Below are 24,321 nucleotides of genomic sequence, written 5' to 3' on the forward strand. Positions count from 1 at the left end.
GCCTCCGGTAGAAAAAATGGTGCTGGTCGCTTTTTTTCTCTTACAGATGGGAGCTAACAATTCCAGCCTCACTCCTTTGAACTGTATCCTGAAAAACTGGGATAGATTTGATCCCCAGGGCTTAAAGAAGACACACCTGGTCTTCCTATGTGATACTGCATGGCCACGGTATCCACTGGAGGACGACGAACGGTGGCCAGTTGGAGGGTCTCTTAAGTATAATACTGTTCTACAATTAGACCGGTTCTGTAAGGAACAAGGGAAATGGGTAGAAGTAGCATATGTGTTGCCCTTTTTCTCTCTGCGAAATATGCCAGACTTATGTCCTAAGGGTATAGATTTGGGCGTGAAATCTTCAGCTCCCTCCTGTCCTCTTACTTTGCCCCCGTACCGGGGACTCCAAACTGGGATTCAAACTGCCCACATGGAGGTCCAAACAACTCCTGTCTCAGTACAACCTCAGACTACTCTGGTTTCAGTAGAAACTCAGACCATCGAAGTAAGAGATGAGATGGAGGACAGGAGACAAAGAGAAGAGGAGAAACAGGTTTCTCCAATCTATCCCTGGGATCATATGCGCAGAGCAGCCAGAGAGACTGAGGAACAGCCACACAAGCTGTCGCCTCTTTATGAAACACCCACCGGAAGAAATAATCAGTCTGTGAAAGTTAATAAGCCTTTTTCTTATCAAGAAATACAAAGAATCAAGGAGGATCTGGGAGACTATTTAGAGGACCCAGAAAAATATATTAGAGCTTTTAAAGGTGTTACTCTGCTTTATGACCTCACTTGGAAGGAAGTGATGTATATCTTGGGACAAACGCTGACTCCTGAGTCAAAGACTCGAGTTTTGGAAAAAGCGGTTGCTTATGGAGATGAATGGCTTGGTAATGAATCAGTAGGGAAGAGGGAGAACGAGATAGCGGCCCTCCCCACTGGGAATCAGGCGGTCCCAACTGTAGAACCAGACTGGGACTACAACACAGCTAAAGGAAGATGGGATCAGAGTCATTTTGTTAGATGTATTCTTGAAGGACTTAGGCAGGCGCGTTCTAAGCCTTTAAACTATGGCAAATTGGCAGACATAGAACAGAAGGAGAAAGAAGCTCCTGGTACATTCCTAGATAGACTGAGAGAAGGCCTTCGCAGATTCACTGAGATTGATCCCGAAAGTGAAGAGGGAAAAGTGATCTTAAAGGATAGATTTCTCACTCAGTCGGCTCCAGATATCCGCTGTAAGCTATTAAAACAGGCGTATGGACCAAATCAGTCTTTAGATACTCTGTTACAACTGGCTCAGACAGTCTATTATGGTAGGGAATATGAGGAAAAGAAAGAAAGGCAAAAAAAGACAAAGGAAAAGGCGGAAGCCTTCGCCATGGCTATGAAAAACGTTCTTAAACAGCCTGAGAAAAATGCCCAGAGGGGCCCAGGTGAAAAGGGATGGGCTTGCTATTACTGTGGAAAGGAGGGGCACCTCAAGCGGGATTGCCCTCAGGCATCTAAGCCGCCCCCGGCTCCATGTCCAGTCTGCAAAGGACCACACTGGAAGAGAGACTGCCCCCAGAGGCGTAGGTCTCCGGGGTCAGACTCTCAAGACAATCAGGACTAAAGGTGCCCGGGGGTCCCCACACAAGCTCCCGTCCTAATTACACCTGAGGAACCCCGGGTTTTAATAGTTGTGGGGGGCCAATCCGTCGATTTCCTTTTAGATACTGGGGCAACTTATTCTGTCCTTACTGAAGTCCCTGGTCCACTTTCTTCCCGATCCGCTTCCGTAATGGGACTGTCTGGATGAGCCAAAAGGTATTATTTCAGTTATTCTTTATCTTGCAACTGGGATTCTGTGCTGTTTTCACACGAGTTTCTCATCGTGCCAGAATCTCCCTCACCCTTTTTGGGAAGGGATATACTGAGCAAGGTCCATGCCTCTGTTTTCATGAATATGGAGCCCTCCCTTTCTCTCCCTTTAGTTGAACAAAATGTAAATCCTAGAGTATGGGCTGATGGAAAATCTGTGGGTCGAGCACAAAATGCTATTCCTGTAGTTGTTAAGCTCAAAGACCCACACGTATTTCCACATAAGAAGCAGTATCCACTGAAACCTGAAGTTAAGGAAGGGTTAAAACCCATCATCGAAAATTTAAAGGAGCAGGGACTATTAATTCCCTGTAACAGTCCTTGCAACACTCCTATTTTGGGTATAAAGAAATCGAATGGTAAATGGAGACTAGTTCAAGATTTACGAATAATATATGAGGCTGTAGTTCCTTTACACCCCGTGGTGCCTAATCCTTATACTTTATTGTCTGAAATTCCTGAACGGGCCAAATATTTCTCAGTAATTGATTTAAAGGATGCCTTCTATTCAGTGCCTTTGGCGGAAGAAAGTCAATTCCTATTTGCCTTTGAAGACCCTACGCAGCCAGCTTCTCAGTTAACCTGGACAGTTTTGCCCCAGGGATTTCATGACAGTCCTCACTTATTCAGACAAAGTTTGTCACGGGATCTACAAAACTTTAATAGCTCTGAAGCAGTGGTGTTACAATATGTAGATGATATTTTGCTCTGTGCTGAGACAGAGGAAGCTTGTTCGCGAGCCTCAGAAGATTTCTTAAACTTTCTGGCAGACTGTGGTTACAAGGCATCAATGGAAAAGGCTCAGCTTTGTCAACAATCGGTTAGATATCTGGGCCTAATCATATCAGAAGGGACTAGGGCCATAGGCCCTGAGAGAATTAAACCTATACTAAATCACCCCCTACCTATGACTTTAAGACAATTAAGAGGATTTTTAGGAATCACAGGTTACTGTCGCATTTGGATTCCGGGTTACAGGGAACTTGCCTGGCCTTTATATAAACTTATAGCTGAAACTCAGCAGGCCCAAACCGACAAACTGGTTTGGTCTCCAGAAACTCAAAAGGCTTTTAAGGTTCTTCAGACTGCTCTCCTGCAAGCTCCAGCTCTGAGCTTGCCCACAGGGTCAGAATTTAATTTGTTTGTCACTGAAAGAAAAGGTGTGGCATTGGGAGTTTTGACACAACCCCGAGGGCCTCACCAGCAACCTATTGCTTATCTAAGCAGAGAATTAGATGTAGTTTCACGTGGGTGGCCCCACTGCCTAAGAGTAATTGGGGCAGCGGCTTTATTAGCACCTGAAGCTTTAAAAATAATTAATGGACGAAACCTTACTCTACTGACTTCTCATGATGTGAGTGGAATCTTAAATTCTAAGGTTAATATTTGGATGACAGACAGTAGGCTTCTTAAGTATCAGTCATTGTTGTTAGAAGGACCAGTAACTAAGCTTAAAGTTTGTGGAAATTTAAATCCTGCCACTTCCCTTCCTGAAAAGGAAAATGAAACACCTCATCACGATTGTTCTCAATTCCTAACTTTGAACTATGCAGCTCGGGAAGATCTAAAGGATACCCCATTAGACAATCCTGACATAGAAATATTTACAGATGGCAGTTCTTTTGTTCAGGATGGAAAGTGTAAAGCAGGTTACGCCGTGGTGACTGCTGAACAGGTTTTGGAAGCAAAATCTCTCCCCCAGGGAACCAGTGCTCTGTTAGCAGAGCTTGTGGCCCTGACCCGAGCTCTAGAGTTAAGCAAAGGGCAGCAGGTAAATATCTACACAGATTCTAAGTATGCTTATTTGACTTTACATGCTCATGCTGCAATATGGAAAGAGAGACACTTTAAAACAGCAACAGGAGAACCTATTAAGCATTTCAGAGAGATCGAGAGACTTTTAACTGCTATATATTGTCCTAAAGAAGTAGCTGTTATGCACTGCAAAGGGCACAGCAGGGATGGGAGTAAAATAGCCGAAGGTAATCATCTGGCTGACTGTCAAGCCAGAAAAGCGGCACTTTACGAAACCCCTTCACTACAGATGCCTTTGATCTGGACAGGTCCTGTGGAACAGGAAAGACCAAAACATACTGAGGAAGAATTAAAAAGATATAAGAAACGAGGAGCAAAGATTACTGATAAAGGATGGTTACAGTCTGAGGATGGACGATTAATAATTCCTGAAAATGCTCAGTGGAAAATTCTTAAGGGTTTACATCAGAGTTTTCATTTGGGTGCCGAGAGTACTTACCAAATGGTTTCTCGTTTGTTTGAAGGTAAAAATGTAATGAAAACTTTAAAGAATATTATCAAAAGGTGTGAGATTTGTCAAAAAAATAACCCAAAGACTGAAAAGCTAGCAAAATCTGGATTACAACGAAGTGGGAAGTATCCTGGAGAGGATTGGGAAATTGGTTTTACTCATATGCCAAAAGCTAATGGATATTCTTGCTTACAAGTTTGGGTAGATACCTTTACTGGATGGATTGAGGCTTTTCCCTGTCGTAGTGAACAGGCTAAGGAGGTTATAAAGATTTTAATCCATGAAATTATCCCCAGGTTTGGGCTGCCACGGAGCCTTCAGAGTGACAATGGCTCCGCCTTTAAAGCTGCTGTAACTCAGGGCGTGTCTAAAGCTCTAGGAATGGAATATCACTTACACTGTTCCTGGAGACCCCAATCCTCCGGGAAAGTTGAAAAAGCTAATGACATTATCAAAAGGCATCTGCGCAAATTAACTCAAGAGACGCAGGACAAATGGATTAAAGTCCTACCCATAGCTTTAATGAGGGCTCGAACTACCCCCCAAAAGGAGGGACTGTCCCCCTTTGAATGTATTTATGGAAGGCCTTTCTTACGCACAGACATTGTTATAGACCCTGAAGCCTTGGAATTAACTAATTATGTAACTCAGCTCTCAGCTTTTCAACAGGCATTAACAGAACTCGGGGAGACGACTCCTGACCCAGCCTCCCAGCCTCCGAGACAAGCAAGCCTCTATTTGAGCCAGGAACCAAGGTCCTCATAAAAACATTGGGATCTGGGGGCCCATCCCTCGAGCCTCTCTGGGAAGGTCCTTACAAGGTTATTCTTTCCTCTCCCACAGCTGTCAAAGTGCCAGGAATTGATTCGTGGGTACATCATACTCGAGTTAAGAGGTGGCACCCTGACCAAAATTAAGTGACTTCATTTTATGTCTTTACTTTCTATGCTCTGACTTTGTACCTTTTAGATGGGCCTGATAACCTATGTGAGCTTACTTCTGCTGACTCCAAATATCCTGAGTCTGCCGTTGGATCCTCAAGACAATGTCTTCCTGTCCTGGGCTCACTCCTATGCTGCATTCCACAATCGGTCTAACTGCTGGGTCTGCCGAGCGCTCCCCTCTTCGTCAGTGGAAGGCTTCCTGTGGTGGACCTCCCCACTTCCAGGAAAAGACTTTCTCCAAGTCTGTGAATACCTTCGACAACAATCACATGTGATGCCTCTTCTTCATCTGATGACATCTACCAACCCTAAAATGGACTGGTGCAACACTTTGTACTCTAACTATGGACATAATGTGACTTTTAATTTTGATTATACATTGCTCGGTTCAATGACTATTTTGCTACATATAAGATAAATAGGTCTAGATCTAATGGTTTTTTACCTGACGTTTATCAAACATGGGATGAGGTTACATGGCTAACTCCTGAAAAAGGACGTTTAATATCTACTGCCTCTATATGCTGGGAACAAACAGAGCCGTCCCCAAAAGTTAGCCAACAACTTAATTACAATGATTGGAAACAAGTGGGATATTTGTCTCAGGAAACATGCAATGTAATCATTCCCGTGTTTTCCAATCCCAGTTCAGGTTCTCCCTTTGTCTGGCCAGGCACGAATTGGGACTGGATATCTCAGTCGCACTGGCTTGCTCCAAACGGGACTTATTGGATATGTGGCTCTTACCTATGGACATGGCTTCCCCCTGGTTGGATAGGGAGATGCACCCTGGGTCTAGCCTTTACTCATGGCTTTATATTTTCAGAGCTTCCAGAAAAGCCTGCTAATTTACCCCACCTTAAAACTCGGTGGGCAAGGTCTGTATTTCATTGGTATGATTATTTGGCTGCAGCGTTTGTTCCCTCTTTGGGAACTACAGATGTTATGTTACGAGTGGATGCTTTGACTAATTTTACTCAACAGGCATTACAAGATTCTCAAAAGGCTATTTCAGCTCTTAATGCTGAACAAGCACAAATTAGAAAGGTGGTTTTACAAAACAGATTGGCTCTAGATATTCTGACAGCTGCACAGGGAGGAACTTGTGCCATTATTCATACCCAATGCTGTACATATATACCTGATATGAGCACGAATGTTACCCATTTTACTAACCACATGAACAAGATGATTAGGGCCATGGACACTCCTGAAGCCTCAATTGCTTCACTTTGGGAAACGTTAACTAGTTCCCCATGGTGGACAACTATCTTAATTACAATAATTCTGGTTGTTTTGTTCTTGCTGTTTGCTCCCTGCATCTGTAATTGTATAACTGGATTTGTTTCTAGCCACATGAAAGCTTTTAAATTACAAATGGTTGCTCAAACTCCTGCTACTGCTGTAGCTTCCTCCAGCTACTATTTGGGGCCCCTGGATCAGATATCCTCAATATGAGGATTAGGAGAATATGTTGCCTCACCAATTTAGGGACAACGCCCCTTGTCAGCTCGGAAGTAGTTATGGAATGAGAACGACGCCCCTTTTCCCTAGGCAACATAATTCTCCTAAAAGAAAAGGGGGGAATGAGACAGTCATTTCCTAGGCAGGTTGATAGGAAATCTAGGGGTCCCCAAGGAGAGAGGGGTCTGGAATTCTCAAGGAGGAAGAAAGGACAAACTTTTCACAGTCTTTGTAGACCAGGACCTGGGGACTGGAGTCGATGAAAATGAGAGGGTAACAGGCAGGAAGGCCAAGGGTCTCCAAATGGAGGAAATAGCCTGCAAGTGTCAGACATTTTTCTCTCTCTTAAGCGGCAGGAGGAAACAAACTAGCAATATTTTTTTCCTTCTCTATACAAATTTAAAGGGAGGTTTCTCTTAAAATACTGTGTTGCCATATGACACCTGGTTTCGCCTAGAGATAACCAATGCCTTTTTCTTATGGAAATGTTTGTCTTAAGCTATGCTAATGTGCTATGCCTTTACCCCAAACTCTATCTCCAAGTCGGTTCCGCCTCCTGGCCCAGAACCTACTTGACAAACCAGTATGTTATACTCAGATATTGTTCCCCTAATCTATGTAAATGAAACTATTTGTATGGTGGTCTGCCCTTCTTCAAGATTCAAGTTAATCATTTTATGGCCCAGGATAAACCATTTGGTGCCAAGGTTATCCCAAAATGCATCTTATGGGTGAGGGGCCTGGTGCCATTCTGAAATTTAAGACATTCCTTTCTTTCATTAACAGACTGCTAGTGACTGTTTAACATCCAGCTGAAGACTAGCAGGGGGGTACTCTTTCTGCCCCCTTCTGATGCCTATGTCAGAAGCTTTCTCTATCTCCTTTATACTTTAATAAAACTTTATTACACAAAAGCTCTGAGCGATCAAGCCTCGTCTCTGGCCCCGGATTGAATTCTTCTCCGGGGGCCAAGAATCCCAGTGTATTCGCGTGATTCAACAACCACCTTTCAGCCGGATCCTCAACCGATTGAATGCTCTCCCACACATATGAAACCATTAATTCATGACCTGAAGCTGTTCTGTATCTCCTCACACTTCTGCCTACAATTTTTATCTCAGTTCCTTTCTTCTTTATCATTTTAGGAGAAATAGCTAATTAATATGCTTTTTGAAATATTTTTTGAAACTATAAAATGTCACATAAATGTTCAATCCCACAGTGTTTTATGATGCATCTTTGATTAACTTCAAGGCACCAGCATTAATTCCTACATTTATTTCCCTCTCTTGCCTTCTGGCGTCTGTTCTAAAAGCCTTCTTGCTACTTCCTCCAGCCTCTGCCTTTCAGAGCAATTGCCTGCATTGAAGCACAGCTTTTCTCTCTAATTCTCTTTTAGAAACTCGGTTGTCTTTTTGAAGGTAAATGAAATTCTATTAAAATAGAGAAAATGAAATGCTGACACTTACTGAAATAACTGTGGCTCTCACTTGGCTGGAGTATTTCAAATCCCCAAAGAGATGAAAGAAAATTTCCCATTTGACATCCTTTCCTGTATTAGAAGCCCCAAATCCGTCTTCCCTGAGCATGAATATGAAAAAAACAACAAAAAAGACATTCACTGAGTTACTCACATATCCTCCAAGACTATCTGAAATAAATCCAATCTGATGGGAAAAGACAGTCTACAAGATGAATAGCATTACCTTCTCATCTGGCTTGGGATCAGAAAGTGGGTATGGGTACTGTGCTCCTTGGCCAGAATCGTGCTTTTGAGCTTTGCTGCTGCCAGGAGAGACAACCCCCTCCTGGGAGCCCAGGTATTTGGGTTTTGAATCAGTTCTGCTTTTAAGTTGCTCTGTGACTTGGGCAATTCATTTCAATGAATCCCTGCAAAGTTCTTCTCCTCCAGGGCTCCCTATCTTAGCATCTGCTACTGCCATGCTACCTGAGGGATATGCCAGAACCCAGAATTATCCTTGACTCCTCTTCCCTCAGGCCCTACATCCCATCACTGTCTAAGCCATCTCATCCACCCATTCCTTGCCTACCGCTATCACTCTAATCCAAGCTCCCAGCATCTCTCCTCTGGACCAGTGCAATTTCCCTGGGCTTTGTTGGGATCCAGTCCTTTCCCCAAAAGTCTTTTAAGTGCTCATCTTATTCTGTCATTGCCTTACTTCAACCTGTCAAGGATTTCTCATTACTCTTCGACAAAGATAAACCTCCATAGGCACACAAGTCCCCATCAAAGTATGTGAAAAATGGCCCACAGGCTGACCCAAACCCAAACAATTTTCAGTTATTTAAAAATTAAGAAATGTGACATAAAAATTCAGACCTCTAGCTTCTCTTGAAAATTGGATATGACTCAGCTGGTAAAGAATCCGCCTGCAATGCGAGAGACCTGGGTTTGATCCCTGGGTTGGGAAGATCCCCTGGAGAAGGGAAAGGCTACACACCTCAGTATTCTGGCTTGGAGAATTCCATGGATTGTATAGTCCATGGGGTCACAAAGAGTCAGACAGGACTGAGTGACTTTCACTGTAAATGCTATGACCTTAGTCAAGTAGAGGTTTTCTTGGTGGCTCAGATGGTAAAGATTCTACCTGTAATACAGGAGATCTGGGTTCCATCACTGGGTTGGGAGGATACCCTGTAGAAGGGAATGGCTACCAACTGCAATATTCTTGTCTGGTAAATTCCATGGACAGAGGAGCCTGGCGGGCTACAGTCCATAGGGTCATGAAGAGTCGGACATGACTGAGCGACTAACACACACAAGAGACAGTTAAGTACCTGTCGGGGAAATAGTAGCAGTACCTGTCTACCCTCACTGGACAGGTCTACAGTCTCCTCTGAGCCTCCTCATCTTGCTCACCCTTCACTATACTCACTGTTCAGGTGTGTTGCCTTTCCAGCAGCTCCTCCCTCTCCCTCTCGGTGCTCCAGTTCCCCTAGGGTTTCTGCCTCTCAACAAATGCCAGGGCCTTCACTTATACTGTTCCCTCCACCTGGAACACCCTTCCCAACTCTGCTTCTTTCCCTCTTTCTCTCTCTCCACCACTTCCCCACCTGGATAAATCCTATTCATCCTCAAGGCATGAGTTTGAGTGTCATTTCTGCCAGAAAACCATCTCGGACCCCCTATTCTAGGACAATGCCCTACTTTTACCCCATCATGCTGATCACTGGTTAACTGTCTTTCCTGTAAGCTCCCCAAGGGCAGGGAGTAGTCTGAAATCCTCAGCTCATAACCAACAGCCACCAGCCCAACACCTGTCCCAGAGCAGAAGCTTTCTAAATATTTTCTGAATGAGTGAATCAACTTGAAACCACTGGGCTTAGTATACATACACATCAATAAGACATGACCTACTATAGGACAAAGCAGAAACAAGCGGAAATAACAGTGTGGATGGGTATGCGTAAGGTGTTCTTTCTGGGGACATGCTGAACTGGTCACTGTCTGCCAGAGATGTCCCCTTGGAGAAATTTAGGCTGGAGTGGAGCTTGGGGATTTGGGACTTATGAGCATTCCTCCCCAAGGAGGACACTGGCTCATGGAGGTGGGTGTCCTGTCCAAGGTCACACAGTCCCTGCAGACGGTGAGCAAGATGAAGGTACAGACTGTACCTGGCTCATGTTTACCATCAAAGCAGCTCCAGCACCTAACTGAGTGATTAGCAAGTGCACGGAGTGAGTGAATGGATGAGTGAAGGAAAAGAGAAGATAGAGGCTCAAGAAAGAGCTGAGACCTGCTCTGGACTGAATGAGACCCCGTCAGATTCATATGTTGGAATCCTCACCCCTAGGATTATAACATTAGGAAGTGGGGCCTTTGGGAGGTGATCAGGTCATGAGGATGGAGCCCTCATGAATGGGATTAATGCCTTTAGAGGAAGACACGCAAGAGATGACCTCTCTCCCCAATGTGAGGACACAGTGAGATTGTGGCTGTGGGTACAAGGCAGGATGAGCCCCTCGCCAGAAACTGACCATGTGGCCACCTTGATCTTGGACTTCTAGCCTCCAGAACTGTGAGAAATAAGTTTCTGCTGTTTATAAGTCACTAGTCTATGGTATTTTTGTTGTTATTTTTGTCAGTCACTCAGTCGTGTCTGACTCTTTGTGACCCCATGGACTGTAGCCCGCCAGACTCCTCTGTCCATGGAGTTCTCCAGGCAAGAATACTGGACTGGGTTGCCATTTCCTCCTCCAAGGGATCTTCCAGACCCAGGGATCAAATCCATGTCTTCTCTATTGCAGGCAGATTATTTACCATCTGAGCAACTGCGGAAGCCCATATAGCAGCCCCCAAAGGACTAAGACCCCTGTGGTCCTTGTCCTGGTTCTGGGGTGTGTGTCCTCAGTTACTAAGTTGCATCTGACCTTTTGTGACCCGACTGTAACCTGCCAGGCTTCTCTGTCCATGTAATTTCCCAGACAAGAATACTGGAGTGGGATGCCATTTTCTTCTTCAGAGGATCTTCCTGACCCAGGGATCAACCCAAGTCTTCGGCATCAGCAGACAGCTTCTTGACCACTGACACCAGGAAAGTCCTGTGGTTCTGGCACCAAGCTCCTAAAACCCTTGGTATTTCCAAATTGATGAGTTTATGTCATGAGGTTACTTTTGGACTACACCTAAGGATGGGGGCTTGTTAAGTGAATCAATCAATTAATTAGAAAGTTGGAACTTTTGGTCCCACCCTCTAGACATCTGGGAGGGGAGAGAGGCTAGAGATTGAGTTCAACGCCAATGACCAAGGTTTAATCAATCATGTCTATAGTGAAACCTCTGTTAAAACCCAAGAGGATGGGATTTGAAAGGCTTTCTGGTTGGTGAACATATTTTTAAAACATGGAAGCCTCATACCCTTTCCCTACACCTTGCCCTAGGCAGCTCTTCCATCTGGCCATTCTTGAGTTACATTCTCTTATAATAAACCATTATGGAGTAAGTAAACTGGTTTCCTGAATTCTGTGAGCCACTTTTGCAAATTAATTGAACCCAAGGAGGGGTCCTGGGAACCTCTGACTTATAGCCTGTAGGTCAGAAGCACAGGTAAAGACCTGGACTTGAGATGAGCATCTGAAGCAGGTTCGGTCTGGTGGGACTGAGATCTTAAAACCTGTAGACTCTGACACTGTGTCTGGGTAGATAGTGTCAGAATTGAGTTGAAGCGTAGGACACCCGGGCTTCCCTAGTGGCTCAGCGGTAAAGAATCCACCTGCAATGCAGGACCCTCAGGAGGAGCGAGTTCGACCTCTCTGTCGGGAAGATCCTCTGGAGAAGGGAATGGCAACCCACTCCAATATTCTTGCCTGGGCAATCTCATGGACAGAGGATTCTGGCAGGTTAACAGTCCATGGTGTTGCAAAGAGTTGGACACAACTGAAGCGACTTAGCACACTCGCACACAAGCAGGACACCCAGCAGGTGACGTAGGGAAAGAGTCCACAGGGCGTAACTGGAGTCAGAGTCTTAGTCACACTCCCGGAGAATCCAGAGGGTCCCATCTGGACTGTGTAGGATGCACCCCACATGTGGGAGTGCAGGCAGGCAGATCCAGGTTCTGGCTTCAGCTCCAACAATTTTTTTTTACTAGTTAGTTCTACCCCTTACCTCTCTCAGCTCATGTTTCCACACCTATAGATATGAGCCACTCACAAAGCAACTGTCGGGTATGAACGGCATTAAAGATGTGCTTTACTCAAGCACCATTGATATGAGCGTTTGTTAGGTTTGTTTCAGTTGCCGCCTGCGTCCTGCTGAGGGCAGCCCAGGGCAGGGTTGGTCAGCCCTCCTCTGTTCAAATGGCCAGAAGTGGTGGCCATTCAACACTGACCTTCAGCCATGGTTTATTCTCCTCCCTCCTGGTCCTCTTGGGGAAGGGGGAAGGGGATGACTCTGCTTCCTTAGGAGGCATCTTCACCATTCTCCCTCCCTCATCCTCCCCGGACACTCAGGCAGCAAGGCTGTAGATTCCATTGCCCCTCCTCTCGCTCCTCCGGGCAACTGTTTCAGTTCCCACCTCATCCTTCCCTGGCCAACGGCAAGTCCCAGCTAGGTCACTCTCCATCCTCTGACTCCTCCCCCTCTAGCCCACACCTGCCCCCTATTTTCCCAGAGCCAGCTTCTCACTCAGGTCTGGCTGGGTCACTCCCCTGCTCTAGTGTCGCCCAGGGCTCCGTACTGCCCCAGGAGGAAGCCCACTGCAGCTCCAGAACAGGTGCCTTGCCTCTCACATTCCCCGTGCCCAGTCTTCTCTCAGCCTCCGAGCCGCTCCCAGGTCTCTCATAGCGCCATTCCCATCTCAGGGCCTTTTCTTTAGTTATTCCCTTTCTCTTCAGGGTCTTCTCTCCAAACCCCTGCATCACCTGCCTAACTGCTCACCCTTCAGGGCTCAGTTTAGAGGCCACCTCTTCTGGGCAGCTCCCCTTGATCACACGCATCCCCACCCCAACCTGGGCGAGGTGTTCCTCCTTGCTGAGGCCACGCAGCAAGTACATGGTTGTGCTGGGATTTAAAGTCAGGCCTTCCTGCTTCCAAAACTGAAAGCCAACCACCAAAGACTGTGCAATTAGATATGAATGTGGGAAAGAATTCTATATTCTTTCTAGTTTTTGCCATTACAAAAAAAAAAAAAAAAGCTGCAGTAAGCATTTGTGTATATATTTTTGTACAAGCCTAATTTGAATTTCCCTGGGATAAATGCCTGCTAGCACAATTGATAGGAGGTATGGTAAAGGAATTTTTAGCTTTTGAGAAACTACCAAATGCTTTTTCCTTAATGGCCATGTCATTTCACATTCTCACTAGCAATTTAAGAGTGATTCAGCTCTCTGAACGATTGCTAGAATCTGGTGCTTTTACAATACATATTTGCCAATGGATCAGTGGTAAAGAATCCGCCTGCCATGCAGGAGACACAGGAGTTGTGCATTCGATTCTTGGGTCAGGAAGATCCCCTGGAGGACGAAATGGTAACCCACTCCAGTATTCTTACCTGGAAAACAATCTCATGGATCGAGGAGCCTGGTGGGCTATAGTCCATGGGTCACAAAGAGTCAGACACAGCTGAGCAACTAAGCACATGGGTAAGAAAGACTCAGGAGTGAGGTAGAGCTGAGCCAAACACTGGAAAGATGCCCAAAATATATTAAGTGAAGATAGCAAGTAGCAGAACAATGTATTCAGTCAGTTCAGTTCAGTCGCTCAGTTGTATCCGACTCTTTGTGACCCCATGAATCGCAGCACGCCAGACCTCCCTGTCCATCACCAACTCCCGGAGTTCACTCAAACTCACGTCCATCGAGTCGGTGATGCCATCCAGCCATCTCATCCTCTGTCATCCCCTTCTCCTCCTGCCCCCAATCCCTCCCAGCATCAGAGTCTTTTCCAATGAGTCAACTCTTTGCATGAGGTGGCCAAACTACTGGAGTTTCAGCTTTAGCATCATTCCCTCCAAAAAACACCCAGGGCTGATCTCCTTTAGAATGGACTGGTTGATCTCCTTGCAGTCCAGGGGACTCTCAAGAGGGGTTGGCCAAAAAGTTCGTTTGGGTTTTCCCATAAGATATTATGGAAATATTTATGGAAATATTATGGAAAATATTCCATAAGATATTATGGAAAACCCAAACGAACTTTTTAGCCAACCCAGTGTATGACATGATTCCATAAAAAAAAAACAAAAAACCTACATGTATATAAGTTATCTAAGCAAAGTCAAAGCCTAAATGAACATAAGTAATCTCTTAACAACAGTCATTGGGTGAATGGATTCCTACATACTGTACGTTTTGAATTGGTTTGTATATTCTTTATTTTCTAAAAAGATAATCAAACCCAATCAAAGAAACTCAGCAACAACTTTTCTCCAATAATAAACGAAAGGCTTGAGTGCTCAAGAATTCTGAGGCTAGGGACAAGGTTTTGGAGGAAGGGCTCCCCTCTGACTGCCCTTCGTCTGGCAAGGGACACGGGGATCGGGGATGGTGACATGAACTGAGAGCGAATGTGTTTGGCGGGAAGCCGCACTTACCTTTCCCAGCAGCTCCGGGAGGCCCAGCAGTTGCCCCGCGAAGACGCCGATGCAGATGAAGATGGCGGTCACCTGCCCCAGAGAGCCGCGCATCTCCTTGGGCGAGATCTCACTCAGGTACATGGGGAGCGCGCTGAGGGCGATGCCTGTGGAGGAAGCATGGCGGCCGTGACAGAGCTGTCTCCTTCACAGAAGATGCTGGTCACGGTACCTCCTTCCCCTTGGCACTTGACAAAAATAGCGCTATGGCCACAGCACCAATCAATGTGCTTCAAGTTAGGTTGGATTCACACCAGTTTCTAGCCTTCAGGGAACGCTTTCTGTGAAGGGCTGCCCCAGTTTATAAGCTGAGCACCTCATGCATTGCATCTCAGCCCAGGATAACTTTCTGGTTCCGCACCCAAGGCAAACACGCCTAAGGTGTAAAGAGACAGCATTATCTCCGAGGTGGCGACATAAATCAAATGCTATTTGAATTTTTATCTCCAACACACATATTGAGATCACCGGTCCTCATGGAAAAATCAAGCGACCACAGATCAGTTTGGCACATGGTTGCTTAGCAGCCGAATAAGAGGAACCTGCAGGATTCGAGTCCCACAGCCCCACTTTCCTCTCTAGGTGGCCTTGGAAGTAAACTGGCTTCTCCTGGCCTTTGCTTTCTCATCTGTGAAAGAAAGGTCATAACTGTCTATTCCTATTGTGGTGGAAACACAAGACTACATACAAAGCATCTGGCTCATGTGGGGTCACTGGATGGACGTTTGGGAAACTCTTAGGTCTTCACCCTGAAACAATTGCTACCCTCTAGGGATAATTATCATTACTTCCCTGGTGTATCAGGCTTCCCGTGTAGCTCAGCTGGTAAAGAATCTGCCTGCAGTGCGGGAGACCTGGGTTCTACTCCTGGGTTGGGAAGATGCCCTGGAGAAGATAAAGGCTACCCACTCCAGTATTCTGGCCTGGAGAATTCCATGGACTGTGTAGTCCTTAGGGTTGCAAAGAGTCGGACACGACCAAGCGACTTTCACTTCACTTCACTTCCCTGGTGGCTCAGATGGTAAAGAATCTGCCTTCAATGCAGGAGACCTGGATTCAATCCCTGGATCAGGAAGATCAACCCAGAGAAGGGGATGGCTACCCACTTAAGTATTCTTGCCTGGAGAATCCCATGAACAGAGGAACCTGACAGGCTACTGTCCACGGGATTGCAAAGAGTCAGACATGACTTAATGACACTAACACAAAAAGCTAATAAGGAAATGACCAGGCTAGTGGAAAAGAGGGGGCACGGGTCGTGGTGAAGGACAGTAAGCCTGCCTCCTTCACAGGGCACCTGTGCAGACTGAATCCCTGGTGGCCAGGGGATGCTCAGCGGAGGGCCAGGCACACGGATGATGTCAATTAATGGAGACCCTTCTGACTTGTCCGTTGTGAAGTGATATGGAAAACTGAGATGCTGATGGCTCAACAGGTGAGGAGGTAGCTGCTGTACAATGACCAGCTCATCCCAACTTGCAAGGGACCAACCTGGCTTTAGGGCTTCCCTGGTGGCTCAGTTGTAAAGAATACGCCTGCCAAGGCATGAAACACAGGTTCTATCCCTGGGTCGGGAAGGTCCCTTGGAGGAGGAAATGGCCACCTGCTCCAGTATTCTTGCCTGGGGAATCCCATGGACAGAGGAGCCTGGTGGGCTACAGTCCATAGGATCACAGAAGAGTCCAGCACAACTTAGCGACTAAATAACAACGACAACATCTTGGCTTTAGCACTGAAAGTTCTGCATCCTGGGAAGATTCCGAGTTTTAGACAAACAAGGATGGCTGATTAACCAGGGCCCATGGTGCGGGCACCAAGCACCTCTCACACCTGAGGGGACCCTCTCAACCTCTGACCGCGTCGCCTACCATATTTCCTGCCCCTTGCCCCCAGGTGTTCCAACCATAAGGTTTCAGGGCTCTCCAGGTTCATTCTGATCGTGGGACACCAGGCTTCGCTGCTGTTTCTCCCAAGTGCTCTGTCCTCACAGCTCCATGGGTGGATGCTCTCCTATCCATCCCATCTCAGCTCAGCCTCACTTCCTCCTGTTAATGGGACCTAATGAGACCCAAGGGGGTCCTTTGTAGACGTAGCCAGGTTAAGGTGAGGTCACACTGGATTAGGGTGGGCCTCGACCCAGTGACTGGTGTCCTTACCAGGTGGTAAGACACTTGGAGACACAAAGGGAAGAGGGGCACTTGAAGATGGAGCAGAGACTGGAGTGATGGGTCCACAAGCCAGGGAATGCAACACCAGAAGCCAGGAGAGAACGTGAAATAGACTCCAGCCTCAGAGCCCCTGGAAGGGACCAATTCTGCAGATACCTTGATTTTGGACTCCTGGCCTTCATTTTCTTAAGGGAACAGATCAGACACGTAGCTTTGGTTAGTGTCTCAAAGGCATCCGTGCCCCCTGAAAGCGAGACCTGTACCTTTGAAATTCACGATTCTTTCTGGAAGCCCACTTATGAAATGAAAGATACTGTAACTCCCTCCTATAAAACGTAACTCAAATTGGAATGTTAAAGATAGAGCTGAGATTTTATTTTGAGGAACTCAAATATAGATGGACCATTTTCCCCTTCACCCATCTTGTCAAGGTTCTGAAGAACAATACGAGCAAGGAAACATTAGGAGTTCAGGCTGTGCAGTAGACGCCCTGGCTTCAGATCCTGCGCTGTCGTCTGCTAACGAAACCTTGAGCCAGTCGGTGAGCTCCCCCCCCCAATAAAGGGAGCTAATGAAGGTGCCTCCCCTGGAGGGCTGTACCGGGGACGAATGGAGTCATCTGGACAAAGCCCTTGGGACTCTTCTTGGCATGGACTAAGTACTATGTAAGGGCTTCCAGAACTCTTTTAAGCCCCCCAGTTTGGTGACTGCAGCCACAGGAGATTGCCACAGCTCCTCACAAGGCCTTCCCTCTGGAAATCAACCCCTCCCCATCACTCTTATGTCCAGTCTTATGTTCCTTGTGGCACCTAGTACTTTTTGAAAGTTATCTTGTTCAGTATTTACAGTGGACCCTTGAACAACACGGGCTTGAACCACACAGGTCCACTTAGATTTAAAAAGAAAAAAAACTTGTCTGCTGTGCCAGATCCTAGAGGCAAGCACACAGGATCTTTAGCTGTGGCGTGCAAACTCTTAGTTGCGACTTGTGGATCTAGTTCCCCGACCAGGGATTGAACCCGGGCTCCCTGCATTGCAAGTTTGGAGCCTTAGCCACTGGACCACCACGAAAGTCCCCTGGAAAGTTCTTAATGTAGCAGATGTGGGCTTGCACCTCTGGGAGCATGGGCAGCCCTGGGAAGGCGGTGGAAGGAGCCTGTCCACCACAATCTTCTACAAACACGTTTGCACCCTGATCTCGACTTTACAATCTGCATGGATTCAGCCTCCAATCCATGCTGCACTGTGTTTGTTGCAGTGTCAAAATAGTGTGTTTATTTTTGCTCCAAGCCTTCTGGAAATAGGACACTTTAGGCAGGTGTCCGACATTTTCTGCGATGGTTCCAAATATTGCCTCTGAGAACCCAGTTAGAGCAGCACAACCTCCTGAAAATCCTCTGGGCTTCTCATTTGGCTTTAAATTATTTATTTTGAGCAAGACAGCAACTCATCTCATGACCAGCAATTTTCGTTTCTTTCTGACCCACTGCCTCACCTTAAGTGCCCTCATATTCCAGTCTCTGCTTTGAGAGGGTCTGGTGAGAATAAATGACATGCAGCTTCTACATCTTGGCTCAGCAGCAACAGGCCATGTTCCAGGAGTCAGAAAGAGTGTGTCTCCCCCCATCCACTTCTTGATTTTACATTTTTATACTGCTTTTGGAAAAGTTTACAGGACAAGAAGTCCAAAAGATGTTTGTCTTGAATATGTGGGTTTATAAAAAATGGCATCTCTCTTCAAATCCATCTTATTTTTAATTAAGGAAATTCAGAGACCATCCAGTTATGTGTAATGAGTAAGTGTCAGCTCCCCCAGACTAGCTAGACAGGCGAAGTAGCAGGAAAGAGGCTAAGTGGATAAAATACAAAACTTCCAGGAAGACAGGCTTCAGAGGACTCCATCAGGAAAGGACTTTCAGATGCTCCCATCTCACCACCCTTCCTCCTGAGCAGGCAGAGACTTCAAAACCAGACCATCTGTCCAAATCTTGAATCTGCATCTTATTGTTCATTCATTCAGTCCTGTCTGACTCTGCGACCCCATGGACTGCAACTTGCCAGGCTTTGCTATCCTTCACTGCCCCCTAGAATTTGCTGTAACTCATGTCCGTTGAGTCGGTGATGCCATCCAAGCATCCCATCCTCTGTCACCCCCTTCTTCTGCCTTCAATCTTTCCCAGCCTCAGGGTCTTTTCCAATGAGTTGGCTCTTCCTATCAGGTGGCCAAAGTACTGGAGTTTCAGCTTCAACATCAGTCCTTCCAATGAATGAACACCCAGGACTGACTGATCTCCTTTAGGATGGACTGGTTGGATCTTCTTGTAGTCCAAGGGACTCTCAAGAGTCTTCTCCAGCACCACAGTTCAAAAGCCTCAATTCTTCAGCACTCAGCCTTCTCTATGGTCCAACTCTCACATCCGTACATGACTATCTTGTTAACAGAATAAAAATGATAACAGCAACAATAATGGCAATGATACTATTACTGGTGTGAGGAGGTAACAGGGCCTGGAATGTACTCACTGTGCTCGCACGGCACACCATTAAATTTTACATTCCCTAGCAAGGAAAGTTTAGGGGTACTTTGTCCTTTCGCATATGAGACAAAGAGGCTAAGACAGGAAAGCAGACTGCTGCCATCCATGCTCCCTGTGTCCACATCCTTGGGTGGTTGGACGTTTCTCACCCTGACTCTGCACCTGGCCATAGCACTCACCTCAGCCAGTGGGACTCTAGCAAGCGTGTCCAAGCAGACTTGACAAGTGCTCAAAGACAGGACTTGCCCCTCTTGCTGCCCACTGGAATCCCAAAAATCTCCCTGGAAGAGGCTTCGCCACACTATTTAGGGATGAGAGACCACATGGAGCAGAGACGAGCCAGCCCTTGGGATCCCAGGACCAGCCCACCTGCCATCCACCAAACAAGTGCATGAGGACATCCAAGATCATCCAGCCATGGACCAGCCCGCAGCCAACCTCAGCCATGGGGGAGAGCCCAGCAGGGCCGCCAGATCAGAGCAGCCCCAAGGACCCTCAAACTGTAGGTTCAGCAAAATGCCTATTGCCTTAAACCATTATGGTTCTGCTTTTTTTTTTTTCTTTTATTGCAGAAAAACCTAACTGATACAGACAAGGTGATGAAATTAACCTCGTTAATTCAGAATCCAGGCCATCTTAATTCACAGCCTTCACCCTTGATCACTTTGCTGTCTCACACCTCTGAGCCTCAGGGTCCTCACGTGCAAAATTACAACAAAATAGCCTTTCATTAACTACAGTTGACTTACAATATTGTATTAGTCTCAGGTGCACAAACATGATAGTGATTCAACATGTTTATACATTACAAAATGATCACAGCTAAGTCAGTTTACGATCTGTCATCATACAAAGTTGTTATAATAGCGCTGACTGTACCCTCTATGATGTACAGTCCATCCCGTGACTTTTTATTTTATAACTGGAATTTTGTACCTCTTAATCTGCCTCACCCATTTTGCCCAGTTCCCCCGCCTCCTCCCCTCTGGCAGCCATCCATTTTTCTCTGTATCTGTGAATCTATTTCTGTTTTGTTATGTTTGTTCAGTTGGATACGACTGAAGTGACTTAGCTTGCATGCACAGGTACATTTGTTCATTTCTTCTGTTTGTTAGATTCCAATAAGTGAACACATACAGTATTTGTCTTTCTCTGTCTGACTTACTTCATTTAGCATAATACCCTCTGGCTCACAGGCCATTAAGTACAGTCTACAGGGACTTCCCTGGTGGTACAGTGGATAAGAATCAGCCTACCAACGCAGGGGATGTGGGTTTGATCCCTGGTCTGGGAAGATTTCACATGTGGAGAAAATCTAAAGCCTGTGCGCCAAAACTACTGAAATTATTGAAGCCCTGCACCGCAACAGAGCAGTCCCTGCTCTCCAAAACTAGAGAGAGCCTGCATGCAGCAACAAAGACCCAGCACAACCCAAAATAAATAAATAAATAAGCTTATCATTAAAAAAACAGTCTACCATCCAAATTCATCACAAGGGATGTTAGTTTACCAAATCCTGTTCTTTTCTAATATAAGCATTAATATCCTTACCTTCTCCTCTAACTGCATCCAACAAAGTGTGATATGCTGTATTTTCATGATCATTCCATTAAAAGTATTTTAAGTTTCCCTCATAACTTCCTCTTTGACTCATGTCATATTTAGAGGTGTGCTTTTATTATTTTCCAAATTTAGAGGGGGAGTTTCCTAAATATTGTTTGTGATTTCTTATTTAATTGCATTGTGGTCAGAGAATGGCAACTCACTCCAGTGTTCTTGCCTGGAGAATCCCAGGGACGGGGGAGCCTGGTGGGCTGTTGTCTCTGGGGTCTCACAGAGTTGGACACGACTGAAGCGACTTAAGAGCAGCAGCAGCAGAGAATGGAGTTATATACGATTTCAATCTTTTCAAAGTTATTGAAGCTTGTTTTATGCCCAGCATTTGGTCCATCATGGTGAATAAACCAGGGCTGTTGGAAAAAAAATAACAGCCTCTCAGCGTTAGTAGCAGCACATCAAAGGTGAAGGTGTCCATGAACCTATTAGTCAGTTAGAAAATTCTGCATGAACACTAGCCAGGATTCTCTCCAGTTAACATTCTTTCTATGGGTTTCTCCCTTCTACTTGAATGCCAAGACAGAAGACTGAGACTTTGGATTATTGTACAGTCCTGAATTATTTCCCGCCAGCAGAGCAATGAAGGTAAGTGAAGTCTCTTCCTCCCTGACCTCCTACCAGGCTCCTCACTTTCCTGCTTTATCATTCACGTCACTCATAACGCCTGCTGCCCTCAGCTTATAAGAGGAGGATGAGGAAGGGAATTAGCCCTTAACGAGTTCATACTGGGTTCCAGCTGCATCTGGCAGTTCACCAATCTGTGAAAAGTGAAAGTATCAGTCCCTCAGTTGTGTCTGACTTTTTTGTGACTCCATGGACTGTAGCCCACCAAGTTCCTCTGTCCATGGGATTTTCCAGGCAAGAATACAGGAGTGGGTCACCATTCCCTTCTCCACGGGATCTTCTCGACCCAGGGATCAAACTCGGGTCTCCTGTATTGCAGGCAGATTGTTTACAGTCTGAGCCCCTAGGGAATCCCTGTTTATTTATCTGTCTACCTTTCTATCTATTGGGTTGGCCAAAAAGTTCATCTGGATTTTCCCATAAGGTGGTATGGAAAATCCAAACAAACTTTTTGGCCAACCCTATATCCATCTATCTGCACTCCTCCTGACTAACCAAGCTCCACCACACTGGCCTCCTGCCTCTCCCTTGAACTTGCCAAGCACATTTCTGCTTCAGAGCCACTGCCCTCTCCTCCGCCAGGAACACAGTTCTCCCAATATTCATTTGTCCCTTCCCCTTGGTTTATCCGGTCTCTGCTCATTTATTTCCTTCTCTGAGCAGCCTTCCCTGAATCCTATTTAAAATAGCCTTTGCTATCTTCCTGCTCTGCTTCATTTTCTTCCTAGGGCTTGTCACTATCTGCCTTATATATCTAGTTACATATCTTTCCCCCCACCAGAATGTAAGCTCTGGGGGTAGGGACTGGGGTTTCCTGTTCACCACTGTGTCCGCAGCGTAGAACACCAGGCACAGCATGTGCTCTGAAAACGCTTGGGGCATAAAAGAAAGAATGAATGAGTCAGAGGCCCAGACAGGAAACAACCCTCATAAAAACTCCCTGACATAAAAACCCACAGACCTCTTGGGATGTGGATTTTATGGTGAAGATGACAAACAGAACATACGATGTGCAGAAAACCATCCCTGTCTTTGGTATCGGTTTGGGATCATTCCAGTCAACACTTCTCTATTAGAGGAGCATCGTGGGTAGGTGGTCCATCCCATGGGGCTGCCCCATTCCATGCTGGATTCTTGCATCCTCATGCATGCGTGTGTGCTAAGTTGCTTTAGTCGTGTCCAACTCTTTGCGACCATATGGACTGCAGCCCGCCAGGCTCCTCTGCCCGTGGGCTTCTCCAGGCAAGAATACTGGAGTGGGTTGGCATGTTCTCCTCCAGGGAATCTTCCTGACCCAGGGATCGAACCCAGGTCTCCTGCATCTCCTGCATTGGCAGCTGGGTTCTTTATCACTAGCACCACCTGGGAAGCCCTCTTGCATCCTCGGTTTCTGCCAATTCAGTATCAGCAGGGACCCAGTCATGTGACAACCAGAAAATACCCATCACATTTTGATACACACACACCACCCCACCAAGGAATGTGTTACTGCCTCCTCCTCTGACACTATGCAATCTCACCTCCATCCACACCCATGATGAAACGTCCCACGATGAGCATTTCCAAGGCTCCAGCTGGGAGAGAACAGGCCATCAGCAACGCAGCAAAAATCCCAAACCCATTGTTGACCAGCAAAGTGTTTTTCCTGGAAGAAAAAGAAAAGGTCTGATGAGGTTGCCATTGGCCTGTCCATTCCAGGAGCAAGGTCCAGACTCCTCAATGGACCCACCACCACTTTTGGCCGTGTGACCATGAGCAAAGCATTTCCTTCCTCTGGGCTCATCACTGGGGTTGATTACATCACCTCTGAAAGCATCACCAGCCTGACCCTCTGTGGATTTCCCTGGTGTAGTGTTTTAGTCCATTGGTTCTAAGACCTTTATTTAATATTACAAAGTCAAAAATGTGTCTTATAATCCATAAGTCAAACTAGTACAGCCACTATGGAGAACAGTGTGGAGATTCCTTAAAAAACTGGAAATAGAACTGCCATACGACCCAGCAATCCCACTGCTGGCCATACACACCAAGGAAACCAGAATTGAAAGAGACACATGTACCCCAATGTTCATCGCAGCACTGTTTATAATAGCCAGGACATGGAAGCAACCTAGATGTCCATCAGCAGATGAATGGATAAGAAAGCTGTGGTACATATACACAATGGAGTATTACTCAGCCATTAAAAAGAATACATTTGAATCAGTTCTAATGAGGTGGATGAAACTGGAGCCTATTATACAGAGTGAAGTAAGTCAGAAAGAAAAACACCAATACAGTATACTAATGCATATATATGGAATTTAGAAAGATGGTAACAACAACCCTGTATGCGAGACAGCAAAAGAGACGCAGATGTATAAAACAGTCTTTTGGACTCTGTGGGAGTGGGAGGGGGGGATGATTTGGGAGAATGGCATTAAAACATGTATAATGTCATATAAGAAATGAATCGCCAGTCCAGGTTCGATGCAGGATACAGGAAGCTTGGGGCTGGTGCACTGGGATGACCCAGAGGGATGGTATGGGGACGGAGGTGGGAGGGGTTCAGGATGGGGAACAGGTGTACACCTGTGGCAGATGCATGTTGATGTATGGCAAAACCAATACAATACTATAAAGTAAAAAAAATAATAATAAAAAAAATGTTTTAAATAAAAAAATATATTTCAATAAATAGGACAAGGTAGACCTTACCTTTTAACTAGACTTACATTGTTTTTATTCATAACCTGTTACTTTGCAGATGTA

The 24,321-nt window shown here is 45.9% G+C and overlaps 1 protein-coding gene across 11 annotated transcripts in view; it reads right to left on the minus strand.

Annotated features, from left to right (window-relative positions):
• The window catches only part of SLC2A9 (solute carrier family 2 member 9), a 280,693-nt gene that overhangs the window by 212,627 nt on the left and 43,745 nt on the right, over window positions 1–24,321 (minus strand). For all 11 annotated transcript variants that reach the window (XR_009494947.1, XM_059887811.1, XM_015471765.3 and 8 more), the window contains 2 exons: window positions 23,091–23,215; window positions 14,586–14,731 (listed from right to left, as the gene is read on the minus strand). Coding sequence is in view for 10 of the 11 variants with exons in the window: in XM_059887811.1 (XP_059743794.1) it covers window positions 14,586–14,731; window positions 23,091–23,215 (271 nt within the window). In the remaining variant the exon portion in view is untranslated. The remainder of the gene's footprint in view (window positions 1–14,585; window positions 14,732–23,090; window positions 23,216–24,321) is intronic.

Source organism: Bos taurus, chromosome 6 (assembly GCF_002263795.3).
Source record: "Bos taurus isolate L1 Dominette 01449 registration number 42190680 breed Hereford chromosome 6, ARS-UCD2.0, whole genome shotgun sequence".
NCBI classification, from domain to species: Eukaryota; Metazoa; Chordata; class Mammalia; order Artiodactyla; family Bovidae; genus Bos; species Bos taurus.